We start from the raw sequence: 21,507 nt of genomic DNA, 5'->3' as shown, positions 1-21,507 counted from the left end.
ATGTTTGAAATGAACAAATATTTTTTTTCTTTTCTTGTTTAGGTGGCGTTGTGATATCAAAGGAAAGGTGCTATCATGGGGAACCAGCTGGCTGGTATTGCCCCTTCTCAGATTCTTTCTGTGGACAGCTATTTCTCAGACATCCATGACTTTGAATATGATAAAAGCCTGGGCAGTACTCGCTTTTTTAAAGTTGCCCGAGCTAAGCACCGAGAAGGTCTAGTGGTTGTCAAAGTGTTTGCCATTCAAGATCCAACTCTACCATTGACTAGTTACAAGCAGGAGCTGGAAGAACTCAAAATAAGGCTGCATTCGGCACAAAACTGTCTGCCATTTCAGAAAGCCACATTGTCTGAAAAAGCAGCAATGCTGTTCAGGCAATATGTTCGGGATAATCTCTATGACCGGATTAGTACTCGGCCTTTCTTAAACAACATTGAAAAAAGGTGGATAGCCTTCCAAATCTTGACTGCAGTGGACCAAGCACATAGGTCCGGGGTCCGTCATGGGGACATCAAAACTGAAAATGTCATGGTGACAAGCTGGAACTGGGTTCTTCTTACAGATTTTGCAAGTTTTAAACCAACCTACCTTCCTGAGGACAACCCTGCAGATTTCAATTATTTTTTTGATACATCACGAAGGAGGACATGTTACATTGCTCCAGAGCGGTTTGTTGATGGCAGCATGTTTGCCACTGAGTTGGAGAACTTGAGAGATCCTTCCACTCCCCTGGTGGACCTAGCCAACAGTAATCAACGAAGCAGAGGGGAGCTGAAACGTGCAATGGATATCTTTTCTGCAGGTACGTACGTAGACATAATTGAATAAAACTGATGAATAGTCTGGGCTATGCTTTCATGAGAAATTGGTGGTGAGTTTTTCATGACTTTTGAAAATCAGTGTTTGAATCTCTAGATGAGAAAATAATTTTTGTTTCATCTTGGAATCTGCTGAAACCACCATTGAGTTCACTTCATCTTTTTTGTAGGATCCAAAATACAGCTATACAAATTGTACTCTAGAGTAACTTAATAATATCTATATATGAGGTTAGGGAACCTTTGATTCTCCAGGTGTTTTGGCCTATAGTTTTTCACAATCTGTTACCTGTTAGCCATATTGGGTGAGACTGATTGTAGTTGTAGGTCAAAACGTTGGGGCAGGAGGGCACAAAAGTTCCCTGCTTTTGGTCTGTATGTCTGTAACATAATGGAAAACATAACATATGAATTCTTAACTCATCCAGTGATTAATTAAGCATGATGTCTAGCTTGCTTTGTTGATACACCTTTGAGAATACTAGAAATCCAATGTTAGGGAATCTCTCTGCAGTTGTACTTCTTAAGAATATTTGTTGAAGAATGTGCCTCTGAAAGCTCTGTATGTAAAATAAATAAATAAATAAATAATCTCTTCAGTGAGCATAGAAACTTGTCAAATAAGGATGAAGGAGCATGTCATACACTTTCCCCTCAGATTGAAAACCTAGTTCAGTCAGGACAATTGAAGCATACAGTTCTGGCTAAAATGTTTTGAGCTACTGATTGTCTTAGACTCAAAATTTTGGATCAGATTTCTTGCATTTATTTCTCCCTGTAGGTTGAGGTTATGGTTTCTGAGAGTATATCATACATGGACAGCAATGAAAATTTAATTAATTATACAGTGCATTTATATTTCATTAATTATATTTTATCCCGCTTTTCCCCTTAAAAAGGACACAGGGTGGCTTACATAATTGAAACATAGTATTTAAAGATGAAAACACTTAAGTATACAAATGTTGTGTTGTTTAATCATTTAGTCATGTCCAACTCTTTGTGACCCCATGGAGCAGAGCACGCCAGGCCCTCCTGTCTTCCACTGTCTCCCGGAGTTGGTAGCTTCGATGACACTGTCCAACCATCTCATCCTCTGTCGTCGCCTTCTCCTCATGCCTTCACACTTTCCTAACATCAGCATCTTTTCCAGGGAGTCTTCTCATGAGATGGCCAAAGTATTGGAGCCTCAGCTTTAGGATCTATCCTTCCAGTGAGCACTCAGGGTTGATTTCCTTTAGAATGGATAGGTTTGTCCTCCTTGCAGTCCAGGAAACTCTCAAGAGTCTCCTCCAGCACCACAATTCAAAAGCATCAGTTCTTTGGTGGTCACCTTTTTCTATGGTCCAGCTCTCAGTTCCATACATCACTACAGGAAAAACCATAGCTTTGACAAAGACCTTTGTTGACAAGGTGATGTCTCTGCTTTTTAAGATGCTGTTGAGGTTTGTCATTGCTTTCCTCCCAAGAAGCAGGTGTCTTTTAATTTCGGGGCTGCTCTCACCATCTGCAGTGATCATGGAGTCCAAGAAAGTAAAATCTGTCACTACCTCCATATCTTCCCCTTCTGTTTGCCAGCAGGTGTTGGGACCAGTGGCCATGATTCTTGGAATACCATAATTCTTGGAATCCCCCAGCTAGCACGGCTGCTGTCCATACTAGTTGGGAGATTCTCAAAATTATAGTCCAAAATAGTGACTTTCAAGGGTTATGCATGGTTTATAGTCCTCCCCACATCTCCAATTTGTTCCTTTTTAAAGCTCCTGATTAAGGAACAATGTGTTCTTAAGCGACATTTCACACTGCAGTCTTCATAAGCCTCCTCACTAATTCTTTGTTAGTTTTCTGTTCTGCACTGAATCTGAAGACTTGAACTACATGTGTGGGGAAAGAGAATATCTCTGGAGCTTTCAAAGGAATGACACTGTCATAAAGTGACAGATCTGAGAAGTTCACATGGTCATTGTACCACTGCAGTTGGAGACGGATTGAATGTGGCCATGCAATTTTTAAAAAATACTGCACATAAAAGAGAGAATATGTCATAGAGAAGTTTCTAGCCTAACCATCTCTCTGATGTGTCATTTTTTTCTCTGAGTAGAAATCATATCAGGAAAATTCAAACTTGTTACATTTCCACCTGCATTCCAAAGGGACACAGCCGAGTGCAAGCTGTGACATATGATTCTTCTGCTTGTCTCTTAGATATGGAGGAATCTTTGACAAGGCAGAGAATGATACTCCAATGTATAGCAAAACTTCTGTAAGTGAGGCTAAAGTGCAGAGACACAGGCTTCTGACATGCTAACAGTGTAATTGCATAGACATCCATAAGCAACCATGCAGTCTCTTATAGTTCTACTGGTATTTGTTCATATATATAAATCTTAGAACTGCAGAACTGGAAGGAACCCTATGGATCATTGAGTCCAGCCCCTGTCAAAGAGGCACAGTGGGGAATCGAACTCCCAATCTCAGGCTACACTGTCAGATACCTAAACCACTAAGTTATCCAGCAGGTTTGGTAATGAATAGACACAATAAAAGGTATATAATTCATACTTAGGCACTTGTTTTGTATTTTCCAGGTTGCGTAATTGCAGAGCTGTTTACAGAAGGTGTACCCCTGTTTGACTTATCACAACTTTTGGCATACAGAAATGGTCTCTTTGCCCCAGAGCAAGTCTTGAAGAAAATTGAAGACCGAAGTATTAGAGAACTGGTAAATAATTTTGCTGTCTTTATGTTAGCTTATTATTGTGTTTACCGTATCTACCCAACAATAAATAAACATGACTGTTTCTGTACCTCCCCCCACTCCCTTTACCCTGTTCTTCTTGCCCTCTTCTATTTGAAGGTTATCCAAATGATCCATTGTGACCCAGAAAAACGTTTATCAGCTGAAGACTACTTGAAACAACAGCGTAATAATGCTTTCCCTGAAATATTTTACACTTTCCTCCAGCCTTATATGGCGCAGTTTGCCAAGGAGACCTTTGTATCTGCAGATGAGCGCATCCTGGTTATTCGTAAAGATCTGGACAATATCATTCACAATCTCTGTGGGCATGACCAGACAGAAAAAGCCGAGGGAGAGACAAAGGAGAACGGGCTGGTCATTTTGGTTTCAGTAATAACTTCATGCCTGCAGACCCTCAAATACTGTGATTCAAAGCTAGCTGCCTTGGAGTTGATTCTCCAGCTGGCACCCAGGTTAAGTGTGGAAATCCTGCTTGATCGTATCACACCGTATCTCTTGCATTTCAGCAGTGACTCTGTGCCCAGAGTGAGGGCGGAAGCTGTTAGGACACTTACTAAAGTTCTTGCTCTTGTCAAAGAGGTGCCACGCAATGACATCAACATCTATCCGGAGTACATCTTGCCAGGCATTGCCCACTTGGCCCAGGATGAAGCCACGATTGTCCGACTTGCTTATGCTGGTAAGAAGGCTGGGGGTCAGAGAGAGAAGAAAGAAAATAGTTTGAATGTCAGCTGTATTGCTTTTGGAAATCACACAAGTATTACAGATGGCAATGAAGTGTGTGCACACACATAGGCCTCTGTTAGGAGGTGAATTTGATTTTTCTTGCATTAGAATTTTGAATTTTGGAAACTAACTTGAATCATTTGGACAGGGTTTGAACAGCAAGAATGTTTTTACATAAGACTTGGGTCTTGATAAAGTTACTTTTCAAACTATGTCTCACATTCCTTAAGTCAGCATTCTGGCCATGCTTGGCTGTGTGATTCTGGGAATTGTAGTTTTAAAATGACTTTTTCCAAGTACCTGTCATGTCCTGTTGCTTCCTGTTAAAAAAAAAGGAAAAAGAAGAATGAATGTGTCCTCTTAGCTTATGTTTGTGACTTAAAAATAATTTGTATCTGTGAAGGTTTCACAGCCGGGATCTAATGGTTGTTGTGGGTTTTTCAGGCTCTTTGGCCATGTTCTGAAGGTTGTTCTTCCTAACGTTTCGCCAGTCTCTGTGGCCGGCATCTTCAGAGGACAGCACTCTGTGCTCTGATGTCACCGGAGCACAGAGTGCTGTCCTCTGAAGATGCCGGCCACAGAGACTGTTGAAACGTTAGGAAGAACAACCTTCAGAACACGGCCAAAGAACCCGAAAAACCCACAACAACCATTAAAAATAATTGCTTTGCTGAGTATGCCCAGGATTATGTTTCCACCTTGATTCTTCTGAGAACTCACATGATGGGAACTGTTTCCAAGGGGCTCAGTCACTTGTAAAAGGTATATTGTCAGTGGCTGTACCCCAAATAGTGTGGGTCTATGTGGGTCTAAAGCAAGAAGTTCTACAAAGTTCAAGCCTGGATCAGCTGCAATACTTTAGCATGGCTTTTTGTGGCTCTGATTATTTCAGTATAACATGCGTGTATTCCTGGGGACAGAGGTGTGGTTGGAATCTCTTTGCTGTGTCTTGGGTCACCTTAGAGACTAACAAGTTTTACTTCGCATAAGCTCTTCTGAAGAAGTGGGCTGCAGGCCGCAAAAACCTATGCTGACTTAAACTTGTTAAAGATGCCACAAGACTCCTATGTTTGTACTGTAATGTTACAATTTAGGAACATATTCACTGTGCTTAGCTACTGCTTGTCCTTATCATTTTGAGCTTCCTTTTAAAAACATGATAAAATGTTTTAATATTTGTAGAAAACATAGCATTGTTGGCGGAAACTGCTCTGAGATTCTTGGAACTTGTCCAGCTGAAAAACCTTAACATGGAGAATGAAACAAACAGTGAAGAAACAGATGATGCAACACACCCTAGTGAAAATTATGACACTGGTGATGTACTTCCTTTTCCCCCTTTATTATGAGCCTGGTCATATGCATACTTACTTGGGAGTAAGGCCCACTGAAGACACTGGAACATATAGTTTATATTCCAGAAGGATGCTTAGAATATTTTTTTTCTGGGAAATATCATAGGAATATTTGGTAATTTCCAGCTGTTGGATAAAGGTGATGAATTACAGAAAACAGTACGACATTAGCTTTATTGTAGTCCTTTAAGAAATCAGATTGATGTCAGCCTTATTTGGGAGAACTATATCCTAAGCTAGACATCATCTTACTTGCTTGCATTCTCCGTGTGGTCTTGTTAGGGTGTGTGGCATTGTATGCAAGTGGGACATCTGGTCACCTCCATGTTGAGGTGACCATCCAAGTGTGGCATTGGGCATAAATACACAGATTTCCCCAACAATGAAGCAAACAAGGAGGGCAGTGTTGCACCAAGAATTGTGGAAATACCAGGCTGCTCCATCTGGTCGAGCCTCTGCCTGAATTCCTCCTTCTGTTTGTGTAAGGTTTGTGTAACTTGCCATGGCTAATGGACAAGGTGTTTGGTTAGGTGTATGACTGGCCACCTCATCAATTCGCCCTGGCAAGTAATGCAACCCTTACACAAATATTAAAAGTATTCTGGCTATCGGCTCAAAAAAACAAAAAAACAACCCTGCCACAATACCTCTCAGTCAGGCTGGTCTGGCAGCCAATTTCCATGTTTCTGGAACTTGCAGAAGATTGTGCGCTTTGCCACTGTGTGGCTGAAATTCAACAGGCAACTGCATTTTTCCTGTGCCTACTAATTATTTCTAAAATTTGCTCCCAATTAATTTTCAAGCAAAAGAAGAGTTTTGTGACACCATAAAGAATTAGAAGTTTTTATGTGTATATTTTTTTCAAGGACTGCCCCACTTCATTGTTAGTAACTATTTTTCCTGCCTGTGAGTTACCCTTCATATTGATTTTTGCATCTGTACTATAAACCCCTCCCTCATACTATGGCCATACAATATAATATCATTGCTAATGATCATTGCCAAATATTGGACTATGCTAACAATGACATATCAGCTGAATGGAAGCTTTTTTCTGATCAGGCAGCCTTTCTTTCTGACTCCTCCTATCCATGATAGGCCTGTTTATGCTCTTATTTTTACTGTTATTTGTCTTTACCTTTTAAAAGTCTTTGTCTAAGTCTTGTGTGCTACAAGATCCAAAGTGCCCTGAGTAATTTTTAAAGTATACTGGAATGGTCAGAAAAATGTTGATCTTGTACAGTACTGTGTTGTTGTGTTCCTTTGGGAAGCAGTGTTTTCAAGTTCTTTAATAAATATTTTTCTACACATATGCTGACTCAGCTGTGAGCATATCACAAAAGCAGTGGTGTGACAATCAGTGCAGCTATTTGAGCATCACTTCACAGCCAGTTTCCTAAGGGACAGCTTAGGAGCATGTGAATGTTACTGGATTTTTGGTACTGTTGATCAACACAGATTTGTGTGCTGAGGCCAAAACAGACCAGATGACTCATTATTGGCTTTCCCGTAATCTTGTAGCCAGCTGCTATCGTGGCCAGTATGTTTAACTAACAAACTAGAAGTTCAAAGTATGAGACAAGAATGCCATGTTGAAGTTCTCATTAAAATACCCTGTGCACCCTTCCCATGTTTGGATGTCATTCCTCCCTCTCTTCAAAGTAACTCGCAGCCCTCTAAGTGATGATTGATTGTAATGCACATCTTCCTTTACCAATCACTATGGTGATTAGAACTGATGAGAGACACAATCAATGACATTTTGAAAGCTGTTAGTTGCCTAGCTTCATTTGGTTTCTGCTTTGATGAATAGCTAGAAATAATGTCGTTTTTCAAATTGTGTTCTAATTAGAGTGTATATGTATTAGATAATTTAGAAATAATGACAAACAAAAAGGAATTCCTAAGTGCAAACAACACACCAAATGGAACACTTCTCTCAGTAAATGGGCACTGTATGCAATTTCCCCTGATCTCGTTTCTGTGGTATTCTTGCAGAGCTCCAGGCCTTACATGAAATGGTCCAGCAGAAAGTTGTTACATTGCTGAGCGATCCAGAAAACATTGTGAAGCAGACCTTGATGGAAAATGGAATCACTCGCCTTTGTGTCTTCTTTGGACGTCAAAAAGCCAATGATGTTCTCCTGTCCCATATGATCACCTTCCTTAATGATAAAAATGATTGGCATCTGCGGGGAGCTTTTTTTGATAGTATAGTTGGTATGTGCCTGACAACAAACAGCATCTTTATATTATATTATATGAAGGTTCGTTGGTTGATTTTGGATTCGGAATTAAAAACCATTTAATCTATATGGATAGTTCTCTGCGTACAAGTACAACAACTTTTTTTAAAGTTTCATTTAAAAAAAAGAGTAGATTAAGCAACTGAGATCCCACGCCAGGTTTCCACTATGCAGGTGCAATGGCTTAGTCATAGATATTAATGGGAGGCTGAGAAGATGTCTTCAATTTGCAGCCCTCTCCTGTTTTCCCATTGGCTCCTCCATCTTTTTTCTTGCCAAAGAAAATCTAAGGAAAGAAGATGGAACAGCTACACGGTGCCCTTTATTGTGAATCAAAGAAGCCTTCTGTCTGGAAGCACCTTAGGTAATAATAGTACATATACACGAATTGCTGTGGGAAAACTGACCTAGAGTATAGAGTTCTACCCAGTCAGATGCTCCTTAGATATTAGTAAACAAGGCCTGAAGATTAAGATAAGTAGCCAACAGCCATCTCTTGTTTCTTTCTAGCAAGTGGGTGTTGAAACTGTAGTAAGGTTCCATTTTTTGCTTTTACAGCAAATAGCAATTGATAACTCTATTCATGAGTGCATGGCAACCTTACATCTAGCTATGCTTTTGGCCATCATGTCATATCTCGGCAATGAGTTCCACAAATTAATTATAGATTATCCACATAAAATAAGCTGTAGTTGAAAATGGGTTGCAGGGACTGAGCCATAGCTCAGTTAAATTCTGCACATTACATTGATTTTTTTTAAAAAAATGTCTGGATGTTGACTCTTCTTGGTTTCACTTAGCTATTAGGAGTAATCATTTGAAAATATATCTTCCACTTGGATTTCAGGTGTTGCTGCTTATGTTGGCTGGCAAAGTTCCTCAATCTTGAAGCCTCTTCTCCAGCAAGGGCTCAGTGATGCTGAAGAATTTGTCATCTATAAAGCCCTCAATGCCCTTACTTGTATGTGCCAGTTAGGGCTTCTACAGAAACCACATATATATGAATTTGCCAGTGACATTGGTAAGCCATCTTTCTTGAAAGCAACTTCCTCCTCCAGCCATCTTGTCCTTTCACTCCCAGTATAACTACTTGAATGTATGATATATTTCAGCTGCTAAATTAATAATCAGAATAGATTTGAGTAAAATTGGTGTCCATTGACACCAGTTCTGTCCATACCCTCCTATGACTGTTCCTTCAGAAGTAATAAGACCTGTTTTCAAAGTAAATACTTTAAGTGGTGCTTAGCCAAAGCTGCACCGTAGGTTGGTCAGACTTCCTTCTCTTCCCTCTCTGGAAAAAAATGGAAATGCTATCAGTAGAAGCAACTAGAAAACTCAGCTGTATATGCTCATATTCAGTAAAACCAGCAGAAATATCTGGTTGCTGGTGACATTCTCTCTTTCTCACTCTCTTGTGAGGAGGGGTAATAGATGTGTCAACAAGGAGAAATGAAGGGGGCAAGTAAGACAGTAAGTGACTACTTTGAATACATATTGGCAGGCCAGTTTCCAGGTATAGGTATGAGTAGTTCATTAGAGTGAAGCCAAAGACACTAAAGATTAGAATGAGCCAAGCATCCAGTGGTGTTGGATGTCGTAAGGCAAGATTTTAATGCAAAGGAGTTCTGTATTGGTTAACATGTTCTTTTGTATGGTAAGTCTCATTTTGAGTTTAATCTGAAATTGATGTGTGTGTTTCCTGTCTCTTGAATGCAAATTCTGGAAATGGTGTCTATTTAAAACCTGGAACTCTTTTTATTGCTTCTCTCCCAAAGCACCGTTTCTGTGCCATCCCAATCTCTGGATACGCTACGGAGCAGTTGGTTTTATTACTGTCGTAGCACAGCATTTGAACATTGCTGATGTTTATTGCAAGCTCATGCCTTACCTTCAGCCTTTTATCACTCAGCCCATAATACAGGTAATGAATATTTTTATTCAGTATGTAGGAAGCCTTAAAGTGGTTTAGCTTAACATTTTCCTGACTTAACCCTGAGAGCAAAGCTTCATGGTGTGTTAAGGTGTTATTAAAACAAGCATCTCTACTGTGTTCACTAAAATTTCTCACCATATAATTCAGTAGCATCATGCTGCGAGTTTCCCTGTCCCTATTCCATGTCACTGGTTGCCACAGGCAGATATGTTAAAAGTGGCAATGTGACCATTCTGCCTGATAAAAACTCCTAGATGTTTGCATAGAGTCGGGGATGGCTTGTCACCAGTGTTATTTGTTGACCTTTGTGACATACGTATGCAATGTGTAGCACAGGTGTTCCGCTCTGTGTTAGTACTCTTATTGAAAAACATACCTTATTATGCTTCTGTTTTGTGATAAGCTGGTAACAGTAACAATATAGCATCATCAGTTTGAGGAGCAATTTAGTAAGACATTTTAGACTGTCACACAGGCCTTGAGCAAATACTAGTTAGTTTTCAGCTTGTATTTCACATCTTTTAAATGATTGTGCCTCTCACACACAGATTGTGCCGAAGAAGATCTGTAACAATTGCATAGCACATCTGAATATGCAAAGTGCTGTTGATACCAAAAGAGTAATTAATTGAATTACTGAAAAGGAGACAGTTTCTTCCTTCAGCCACCAAGGATTTGGGGTTTTTTGTTGTGTGCATTTTTTTGTAGCGAGACTCCTTCCTATTTAAAAATGGTTGCCAAGAGCAGTTAGGAGAGTTCTGTGAACAAAGTGAACGATCTCCTTCTGTAAGACAGCTGTGACTATCTGACTGGTTCTTTGCTCTCCTTCCTGAATTGCAGATAGATAAAGAAATAGTCCTACTGAGTGTCCTCAAAGAGCCTGTAAGCCGTTCTATATTTGATTATGCCCTTCGATCAAAGGACATAGGGAGCCTTTTCAGAACACTTCAGCTTCGTCAGAAGAAAAGGAATGGAACTCTTCCTGAATGCCCACCCCCTGAAGATCCAGCAATTGCACAGCTGCTGAAGAAGCTACTTTCTCAAGTAATTCCTTATCAGTAGAAGGAGTGATGAGAATTTAAGCAACAAATATATGTTGTGGTAGTATCAGTAAAACACCTCAGTGTGTCCATGGTGCTGGTGGTCCCTCCTCCAATCTAGCTGCAAAGGATTTCCATGCACTCTTTCAGTGGGTGTATGCTGGAAAATTTCAAGCAGGCTGAGCCCATGATCCCTACCAAGAGGAAAATATTTTGGAGAACTGTTATTTTCTGTTTCTTTTCTGTCTTTATTATTGAGACTTTGTTTTCACATAGTCTAGCCTTTTTTCCTTTTCTTTTGGGATGGCTGAGCAATTCTTCGAAATCCACAGGAGCTGGTTTAGAGACTTGTATGCATCTGGGGAACACATCCAGAAAGACTACTGTGACATGATCTGTCTTGCTGTAGAGTAGCTTGAGCCATTCAAGTGGCAACTAAGGTCTTATCACCACCAATTCTAGATGTGTGCTAAAATGACGGGTTGCTTGGCCTCAGAAATAGGTATTGTTATATGTAGTAAAAGAGTAAAATGCACAAAGATAGTTCTTCCAAAGAATATGAGAGTGAGCATGTTTGTGCATCCAAATGTTGGTTTTGTTTGTTAATTGGGATGGTAGATATTCTTTAAGTCTTAGTGAAGTATCCACTAATTTTAAAGACTGGAACCCAAAAGTCATTTGTGGAACAGCTGTGAACATTTTCCATTTGCCCATGAGTGAAGTGCATTAGGTAAACGTCAGGCACACATGGCTTCTTAGCCCTTTGTCAGAATTCCATTATCGTTCTTATCCCAGTATATTCATTGATTTATTAATAGGGGTATGCACTTCCATTTTCTTTGGACTGCAACTCCTAGAATTCTCCAACAATTCCCCAGGCAGAATTCTGAGTGCTGCACTCCATAAACACAAATCAATATTTCCCCATAGAGAAGGATTATCAGGTTATTTACCTCTGTTGCCAGCTTAATTTCCTCTTACTTTCCCCTTCCTGCTGCCATGCTTCCTGGAAGTTGTAGTTCTTCAGTAGATGCCCAATGTACTGTAGATAGAAAATGAGACTGTGACTCCCAGCATCTTCTGAAACTGATCAAGCACCCCTGCCATCATATGACTGATCAAAAGGCTAGGCCTTGATTCAATTTAATTATTTAATTCCTCTACACGAAATCATAGCCTTTAAAAAGGATCTGTAGCTTTTTAAAAGGCTACATTGTGTTTCTATGATAGCCCCTGCCAGATTGTTTCCAAGTAACATTTTACACTGGTCTAGGCTGATACCAGGGATTACATGTCATGGGAATCCCGTATTTGTATTTTTCGCTCCATAAGACGCACCTTTCCATAAGGTGCACCAATTTTTTAGGAGAAGAAAACAGGAAAATATAATCTGTTTTCTTCACCCCATAAGACTCACAGACTTTCCACCCCCCTGTTTTGTGGGGGAAAAGTGCGTCTTATGGTGCGAAAAATACGGTATGTTGTCCTTGTCTTGATAAATGCATATATTCATTGGTCCAATTTTTGTTTTGTTCCGGGATAGGGGATGACCGAGGAAGAAGAAGACAAACTACTAGCCTTAAAAGACTTCATGCTGAAGTCAAACAAAGCCAAAGCTAATATAGTGGACCAGAGCCATCTTCAGGACAGCACCCAGAAAGGAGTGATTGACCTGGCAGCTCTAGGTATACCTGGGAGACAAGTTGATCTTGTCAAAACTAAGCAGGAGTCTGACGACAAACGTGGTTCGTATTGTTTTCTGGTTCATATCTGATGTTGTTTTATAATTTGTACAAAATGATTTAAAATATGTAATGGGAGATTTCACAGCCACATTCTGGCTTGTATCCTGATTTAGGCACATGCAGCTGGGCTAGTGAAAGTGGACTTCCCTAATCTTTTCTGCTTGTTGCGGTGGGCTGTAGTATGAGGGGAAGGCATGGGGATATCCCAATTAAATTAGGCAAAAAAACCTTTCATGATCAGAATTCTGTTTGCAGAAGGTACTTCTGGCTTATTGGTGAAGAGAAAGCCCTCAATTCTATTTCAGCTCTCCTCCTGGAGTATAGTTTACCCTCTTCTTCAAAGCCTCCTGTCCGTGGAGAATTTTTCAGGAAGCTAGAGAAGCTGCAGTGAGGAGAAGTGGCTATGTAAGAAGATATTTACCACCTTTTCTCCCCACAGGATATCTGCTTGCACCAGCCAAGCTGCATTTTCCCAAGTCTGAATCCAGCCTATTATACTGAAATGAAGTTGCTTTGCATGTCAATCTGTTGTTATTCCTTTTGATATGATGCCCTTCTTTGGCTTTGGTCGGTTCCATAGGTTTGGACTTTCAGATCAGTTTCCATTATTGTCCTGAAAAGACTGTAAAGCAAATTATTCCTCCTCTAGCTCCATCCATCCATCCATCCATCCATCCATCCATCCATCCATCCATCCATCCATCCATCCATCCATCCATCCATCCATCCATCCATCCATCCATCCATCCATCCATCCATCCATCCATGTTTTTCACTTTTCTGTGAAAATACTTTCTGGTATGAGCATTTTGTGGGACGTGGTGGTGCTTCGGGTTAAACCGCAGAAGCCTCTGTACTCCAGGGTCAGAAGACCAGCAGTTGTAAGATTGAATCCACGCAACTGAGTGAGCTCCCGTCGCTTGTCCCAGCTCCTGCCAACCTAACGGTTCGAAAGCATGTAAATGCGAGTAGATAAGTAGATACCACCACAGTGGGAAGGTAACAGCATTCCATGACTAGTCACACTGGCCACGTGACCATGGAAACTGTCTACGGACAAACGCTGGCTCTACGGCTTGGAGACAGAGATGAGCACCGCCCTCTAGAGTCGGACACAACTGAACTAAATGTCAAGGAGTACCTTCACCTTTACCTTATGAGCATTTTAGCAGATATGGGCTATCTTTGGTATTAAGACTATTCCAAGGTTATTTATTCTGAGGGATTGAAGCTTTCACCCAACCGATCATCTGGCAGCTGATTTACATGGCCCAGCACTCAGCCTTCTCCTTTAAACATATGGGTAAAATAAACCAAAATAGGTAAATTATGCATCTGCTTTATACAGCTAGGGTCTTGATCAGTCTGGATGATCTGTTACAATAAATTGAATTGAGTCCTGTGATACTTAGCCTCCTGTGGTTTGCTAATTTCAGCTAGAAAACATGTAAAACAGGATTCAAATGTAAATGAAGAATGGAAGAGTATGTTTGGTTCTTTGGAGCCTTCTAATGTACCTCAACCAATCAACAAAGGTCACAGCCAAGCCACAGATCAAGAAGCCATCCAGAGTGGGAAACCTCTTCGATCTGAGTCTTCAGCTGGTATTCCTGTGCCTTTGTCATCCTCACCACAGGTATTTATTGGGGTTTCTTTTTCATCCACATTTTACATAATCCTTAGATTTGAATGTGTATCAATGTGTAAAAACAGCTCTTCCAGTTCAGTACTGGTCACTGATGAATTTAAGCTTTCTAGCAAAAATGTGCACCTGTATATTTGTATTGTAAAGTTGTTGTTGGGATTTGGAAATTGCTTATTCCGTTTTAGTGCAGAGAAAAGCACAAAGAGATCAGTACAGTCTCATCCTTTCCCTTGGAAAAGTAAAATGATCAGTCTGGATGCTTCTTGGTTAATGAAGACGAACACTTCTACTTACAGTTCGTGGCTTTGCTCTTTAAAATACTGATTTATCCATGCTTTTCCCTGCACTAAAAAGGCAAATTCTAAATCCCTCCAATAATGTATATACAGTGGAACTACTGTATTTTTTGCACCATAAGACTCACTTTTTTCCCACAAAACAGGGGTGTGGAAAGTCTGTGCGTCTTATGGAGCTAAGAAAACAGATTATATTTTCCTGTTTTCTTCTCCTAAAAAAATGGTGCGTCTTATGGAAAGGTGCGTCTTATGGAGCGAAAAATACGGTACATCTCTGCATATATATTTTTGAAGAGCACTAAAAATGGAGGAGAGAGGAAAGATAATTAATAAAGAAACAAGAAAGAAAATCATGCTCCCTGCAGACACACAGTATTGCAATATTGCATTTCTCTGACGAGTCTTAAATTGGAGCATGATTCTGGATCTCTCTGGTTTTTGCATGATTAATTGTCTTGAAGCATAACCTGAATCAAATCTTGCAGATATATCAGATGTAGCAGCAAATCAGAGACCCAGCAGCTACTAGTAATATCCAGAATTCTTAATTCACATGTTTCAGGGTCAGTGCTACTGATTTTCTTCCCTGGTGGAGTTTACAACTCCATAGTACTGATTCACATATCAGGAATCTTTCTACGTGCAGTATATCCTGAGTGTTCCCAGAGCAGCAACTGCATAAAGATACTGCATGACATCGGCTTACCACTGATGAAGTCAGTTTTCCCTTCGCTGTTCCTGTGATAGTGCCAGTATGCTTGTCAGTCACCATGATCATGTCTTTGTTGCCGTTATTCAGAAGGCCTAAATGATTGCCATGCAAATATTCCTCTAGATACCATAAAGCTACATTACACAGAGCAAGGTGTGACTAGTTGGGTTTGCAGCTAAAACTTATTCCAATCCTTTCTCTAGAAGAAAGTACAGTGGTGCCTCTCATTACGACGTTAATTCATTCCAGCAAAATCGCTGTAATGCGAAAAGAAAAAACCCATTGAAACGCATTAAAGCCCGTTTAATGCGTTCCAAAGGGCTGTAAACTCACCGTCCAGCGAAGATCCTCTATAGGGCAGCCATTTTCGCTACCTGTGCAGCGAGGAATCCATTCCAGAAAACAGCAGGGGGCCACTTTGTTTAGCCGGCAGCCATTTTGAAACCGCCGATCAGCTGTTGGAAAATCATCGTTTTGCGAAGAACCGGTTCCTGAAGCAGGGAACCGAATATCGCAAAGTGAAATTCCCCCATAGGAAACATCGTTTTGCGATCGCAAAAAGTTCAGCGTAATGCAGTTTTGTCGTTAAACAGGGCAATCGTAAAGCGAGGCACCACTGTACTATGTTGGTGTGAATGCCTCAATCTTGAAAGGAAATAGTCCTTTATTAAGATATAATTAATCAAGGCAAGATAACTTGCCTTGGTTATTTTTGTCTAAATAACCTCTAGGCTAAGCAAGTAGAATGATCATATCTCCCAGATATGTAACATCAATTTCTGGACAATTTTTCTGTACCATCCATGAAGGGGGTTCGCTTAGAGCCTGAGGAGGTGGATTTCATCCACGAAAGGTTGCTATTTGTTTAGTTTTTTTTAGTGGTCCAACAAAAGGCAGCACGTATTCATGCATTTGAGTATACTGTGTTACATGTAGGTCTGCCTTTGAATATGGCTCTTGGAACTTTTGGTGCAGAACTAGACTTTTGACAAGGGCTTATTAATGGAGAATCTTTGTTGGGCCCTTCCCTGTAACTGGCTGCAACTGAAAAGACTGGTTTCGACATTTTAAGTTTAGAACTGTTGTGGGAATTAGAGTTCATCGCAGACCAGCTGCTCCAGCATAATATGCTTGAGGTCATTAATGGGTTAAGAAAATTATTGGTGACCATTCTCTTAGTATCCACACATTCTGAGTTCTAGCTACAGGAGAAAGGGCTGTCTCTGGCTGGACTTAACTGAGTGCCATCTGGTGTTATTTTTGCTGTCCTCTGGGTGCTCAGCAAAGTATATTGGGCTTTTCTGGGCTTTGAATGTTAGGTAATTTGTTGCTTTTTTCTCTGTTTTGTCTAGTTTGAATGCACTTACCTATTTGGTTGCTGAAAATTTAACAGCTACATTTGTAGCAGACATGTTTTGATATCTTTATCTGCTGCTTTTAATTATAATTATGTTTTTATGAATTGCTGTTAATCTGTTTTGCTATTTATACAAGAAAGTACAAACTATATTTTTAAATAAATGGAATTATTTCACTATTCTATGGTTTGATTTCTGCGTATACTTCCTGCTGAGATAGTATTAGTACTATTGTAGCATACCATGTTTTTACAGTTTTTGTATTGTGGGTATTTATTCCATAAATGTATGTTTCAATTGCAAACATCCACTGACTTGATGGCATGCTCTTTAGTCAGATGTGAGTGTGATGTAACTGGATTGCTCATACAGCAGTTTGTAATAAGAAAGATGATGTCCCCTTCTTCTTTGAAACATAACTTCTAAATATGCAGCGTGACTTATAACTTGCCCGTTTCAGGCAGCAGATGGAACAGTTGTCCAAGTCAGGAAACCAGCTATACAAGTTTTAACCAGTATCGCTTCACCGTCGACATACCAACTGCGCATTACTTCTTGTAAAACAGAACTTCAACAGTTAATCCAGCAAAAGCGTGAACAGTGCAATGCAGAAAGAATTGCTAAACAGATGATGGAGAATTCTGAGTGGGAGAGCAAGCCTCCACCTACAGGTAATGACTGGGCATATGGTTGCCAAAAGGTGGTCGTTCTTTTGAGGATAATTGGAGAAGATTTAGAGGGAGATTCTGCTTATAGTGTCCTCTCACTGGAAGGTCACTTGTGTGTTCCTATTAGAACATTTCTTCAACTCTTATCAACCTGTGCACCTTTCTGTAAAAAGGAGTCTCATGCAGCCTCTTAAACCTTCTCCCCCTCAATAATTTTGCTTGAAAACTGAAATGCCATAACTGAAAGAAAGCAAATCATTTGTAAATTATAGAAAGTCTTGGTCTTCAAAATTTTGTACAGTGGGGTCTTGACTTGAGAACTTAATCCGTATTGGAAGGCGGTTCTCAAGTTAAAAAGTCTGTAAGTCAAGTTTCCATTGACCTACAGTGCATTGAAAACCGATTAATCCCGTAACAGACCGTTTTTGTTCCATTTTGGTTTTTTTCTGGTCTGTAAGTCAAATCTCAGTCTGCAAGTCAAACCTAAATTTTGCGGCCAGAGAAGTCTGTAACTCAAAAAGTCTGTAAGTCAAGCCATCTGTAAGTCAAGGGTCCACTGTACATTGAAGTGATATATTCAGAGCTGTTGGTTTTTCCAAACAATACCATACCTGCCCTAAAATCCTGAGTCACAGCCCTGGGCAGAATAATCCTGACTGGTTTGGCATTTTCTGTGCTAGAATATTGCCCTTACTAGCGCAGTGTTAATATAGTTAGGTAACATATGACTGCCTAAGAACCAAAAACACCCCTGTCCTAAATATTTCTAAGTTAGCACTTTGTGGACTCCTTGTGGTGCTTCCGTGTATATAAGGTTATTATTTTTGAAGTGTAGCAAATTATATAAAAGGAACAGGATACATTGTGAATATTACCAGGTAAAAGTAAAGTCAACCGTCGACTTATGAACTTAATCCGTTCCGGAAGGACGTTTGTAAGTCGAAAAGTTCATAACTTGAATCAGCATTCCCATAGGAATGCATTGAAAATCCGTTCTGGCTGTTTTTGGTTCTTAGGTCGAGGGGCAGTTTGTAAGTCGAAGCATTTGTTCCCGTTGGAACTAATGCAAAGCCGGTTAATCCATTCTTACCACTAGGGGCAGAATTCTTTTCTTTTTTTTTCTTTTAACCTAAGATGTCGTAGGTTAAAAAAAAGGTAGGAAACCACGGAGGGAACGAAGAAACACTTTTTAAAAAGAACACTTTTAAAATCAAGTACCTTTTACATCGAAACAGGCACTTTTCAACCAAGCACCTTTTAAATCAAAACAAGCAGCTTTTAAAGCAACCAAGCATGTTTTTACCCAAGCAGGTTTTAACTCAAACCAAGCTCCCTTTTACCCAAGCACTGTTTAGCCCAAACAAAGCACCTTTTAAACTAAATTTTACCTTTAAAAATGACGATACCAGGCAGTCCCAGGTCTCTCTTCCCACTCTCTAACCACTTGGATGAGCAAGGAAGCAGACAGGCAGCCTCTTCGCTAACTAAAAGTTCAAATTTCTCGCTTTCCCTGCCTTCCCCGCACTTTTTTTTTCATTTGTAACTCAAATCCAAGTTCGCAAGTCAAGTCCATATTTTCCTATCAGAGTGGTTCGTAAGTCGAAATGTTCGTAACTAGGGCCATTCGTAAGCCAAGGGTTGACTGTATGATTGGATAGTGCAGCTAAGCAGGATTTTTATCATTTATTGAAACTGACCATTCATTCACTGTGGTAAATGACCAAGACTTACTAAATCACTTTTTGCCATTCAAGGGAGGTCTCAGCATCCCTCACCTTTGGACCTACTATCCAGCTTTACTCCTTCAGCAGCTTGTAAGGTTAAGGACTCATGACAAAGTACATTGCTAGTTGCCATTATTAGCAGAGGGCTTAAATCTGACTTTATCAAAAGGGTGTCTTTTTCACTGGAATGTTCCAAGCCAGTGTTAAAAATAGGCAGTCTTTTTCTAAGTGTTCCATAAATTAATCAGTTCACCTTCCCTTTTCATACCTTGCTATAGTGAGTAGTTTTCAGTTTATAGGGAATGGAAGCAAATGGCTTTATATAGATTGAAAGAGTTTTTTATTAGGAATAATCCAAACAACACTATGACTCAGCGGAAGGGACAATTTGGGGAGGTTTGCCCTTCCTGGCCTCAGTTCAAGTTGCTCATTTCATGACAATCCCTTTGATAAATTGCAGGTCTCTCAGGCAAATCTCCCATTGGAAGAGCTGGTCTTATATACAGTAACAAGACATAGAGGGTTAGCCTCTCAATTATATCTGCTGGGACCACATACAAGTTCTCCCAAGGTACTTAGCTGGCAGGGGAAGTGACCTTGTTATCACAATTCCTGGTGACACCAGGCACTCCCTTGGAACAAATCCCCTTTTAAAGCAGTGTCTGCCAAAGTTAGGGAGCACAATTACAAACAGCTCCACAGATGGTACCTCACTCCAGTCTATTTAAATCAAATCAGTCATACCATTAGTTCTAAATATGGGAGAGGGCATAAGGAAAATGGTTCATATTTGGACATGTGGTGATCATATAGCAAGATACTTGTTAGGAATGGATTTTTCAGAGAAATGAGCAAAATAATAAATCAGACGATTACTTTATGGCTTATTATCAGTATTTCTTAATGAGAATTTGAGTTTGTTGCATGAATCTCTTATCGTTCTTTGTCAATATGCCGGGATCATAATTAGTTTTCACTGGAAGGCTTTCTGTAATCTATCTTTGTCAACTTGATATGCTAATGTTTGGGAACCAGCATTAAAGAATAAACTAAATGAGCAGGTGCATTCCCATAGACAGGGTGATTATACTTCTCATTTTAATGAAATATTATACTTGCTTATCAACTACGTAAATGCTAACACTCATGTGCCAGCTCTACCAAACACTTTGTTTTGTGGTTTTGTTTCTTACAAAATCTGCTTAATTGGTCATTTACTGAGCTGTTTTATCTATCTCTTTACTACCTCATCTTCTGCCTTGCCCAATTCTATTGTATGCTTGTCTTTTCATAATATAAGTGCTTTTTAAGTATCTGTTGCATGATATGCTGAAAAAAATTAAATAAATGTGTTGGTCAAAAAAATAACAGACCCGAAAACCAAAAAGCAACAATGACTAGAAACTGAGATCTCTCTCTCTCTCTCTCTCTCTCTCTCTCTCTCTTGCTTTGTAGGCAAATATCCATAATCCTGTTTAAATGAAGATATATCCAGTAGTGTAATAATAGTTTACCAGTGAATATTGTTGTGCTGATGTATGGATAGCAATTGGCTTTCTAATATGTTACAGCAAAAATGTCTGTCTATTTGGACACCTTTGAATTCCTTTGTGTGTGAATGTTTCATACAAAAATTGATGTTTGCTTAGAATGTTTGTAGCTCACTCTTTATCATAATGTAACTTCAGAGCAGGTTTTAGTAAATGAAGAAAAAGGGCATAATTAAAACAAACTAGTTCTCAACGGGAGAGAGAGCAAAATTGTCAAAAGTCAAGGGAAGCACATCTACATTTAACTGCCATGAAACTGCCAAAATGGAGAGTGCTAAATGAGTATTTTTGTACATTGTTTGTATACAGAAAAAATTAAACAAAGAATAGGCCTTTGGACAACTTTGTTATGTGCTATCAAGTCAGAATGACTCTAATAGGGTTTTCAAGGTAAGAGAGGTATTTAAGGAGTGGTTTTACCAGTTCCAGGGCAGACCCGGGGAATCAAACCCAGGTCTCCTGAATTCTAGTCCATGAGTCTGTCCACTACACCATACCAGGTACCCTTGGACAAATTTACCCATTCAGTATTGACTTTAATGTTGAAGTCCGTTTACACAGATTTTACACAGATACAATCTGGTGTTTCAACTGTTAGTGGTGAGAGACAGAAACATGTTGGTATTTATATTTCATAATTAATATATGGCCCTTAACTGTAATCTTTTACCTCTTTTGTCTCCATGTAACAGCTGACATTTCTAGCACCAAAAGCAATGCAAAATATTTATTTTTTAGAGCAAAAGAAATGCATTGCAACATATCTGAAATATTTAGATAAGCTCTAGTGAGTCAAAAAAGCATTGCTGTTATTTGGTTGTAAAGATAAAGTAGAATGTGAGAAGTCGTCTTAATTTTCAGAAGTGTAACCTTCTTGTGAGATGGATGGACAGATGGATGGATGTCTCTCAAAATGTACTGTTG

At 39.6% G+C, this 21,507-nt stretch overlaps 1 protein-coding gene across 1 annotated transcript in view; it reads left to right on the top strand.

Moving 5' to 3' along the window:
- PIK3R4 (phosphoinositide-3-kinase regulatory subunit 4) overlaps positions 1–21,507 on the top strand; it is a 44,442-nt gene that overhangs the window by 2,232 nt on the left and 20,703 nt on the right. Inside the window, exons 2-12 of the mRNA XM_020806862.3 lie at positions 43–805; positions 3,410–3,543; positions 3,679–4,261; positions 5,491–5,625; positions 7,662–7,883; positions 8,757–8,930; positions 9,688–9,833; positions 10,686–10,889; positions 12,429–12,630; positions 14,067–14,266; positions 17,102–17,312. Of these exons, the coding sequence (XP_020662521.3) occupies positions 76–805; positions 3,410–3,543; positions 3,679–4,261; positions 5,491–5,625; positions 7,662–7,883; positions 8,757–8,930; positions 9,688–9,833; positions 10,686–10,889; positions 12,429–12,630; positions 14,067–14,266; positions 17,102–17,312 (2,941 nt within the window). The 5' untranslated portion in view covers positions 43–75. The remainder of the gene's footprint in view (positions 1–42; positions 806–3,409; positions 3,544–3,678; positions 4,262–5,490; positions 5,626–7,661; positions 7,884–8,756; positions 8,931–9,687; positions 9,834–10,685; positions 10,890–12,428; positions 12,631–14,066; positions 14,267–17,101; positions 17,313–21,507) is intronic.

This window comes from Pogona vitticeps, chromosome 6 (assembly GCF_051106095.1).
Source record: "Pogona vitticeps strain Pit_001003342236 chromosome 6, PviZW2.1, whole genome shotgun sequence".
Lineage (NCBI taxonomy): Eukaryota > Metazoa > Chordata > Lepidosauria > Squamata > Agamidae > Pogona > Pogona vitticeps.
This window is presented reverse-complemented; position numbering and strand designations above follow the sequence as displayed.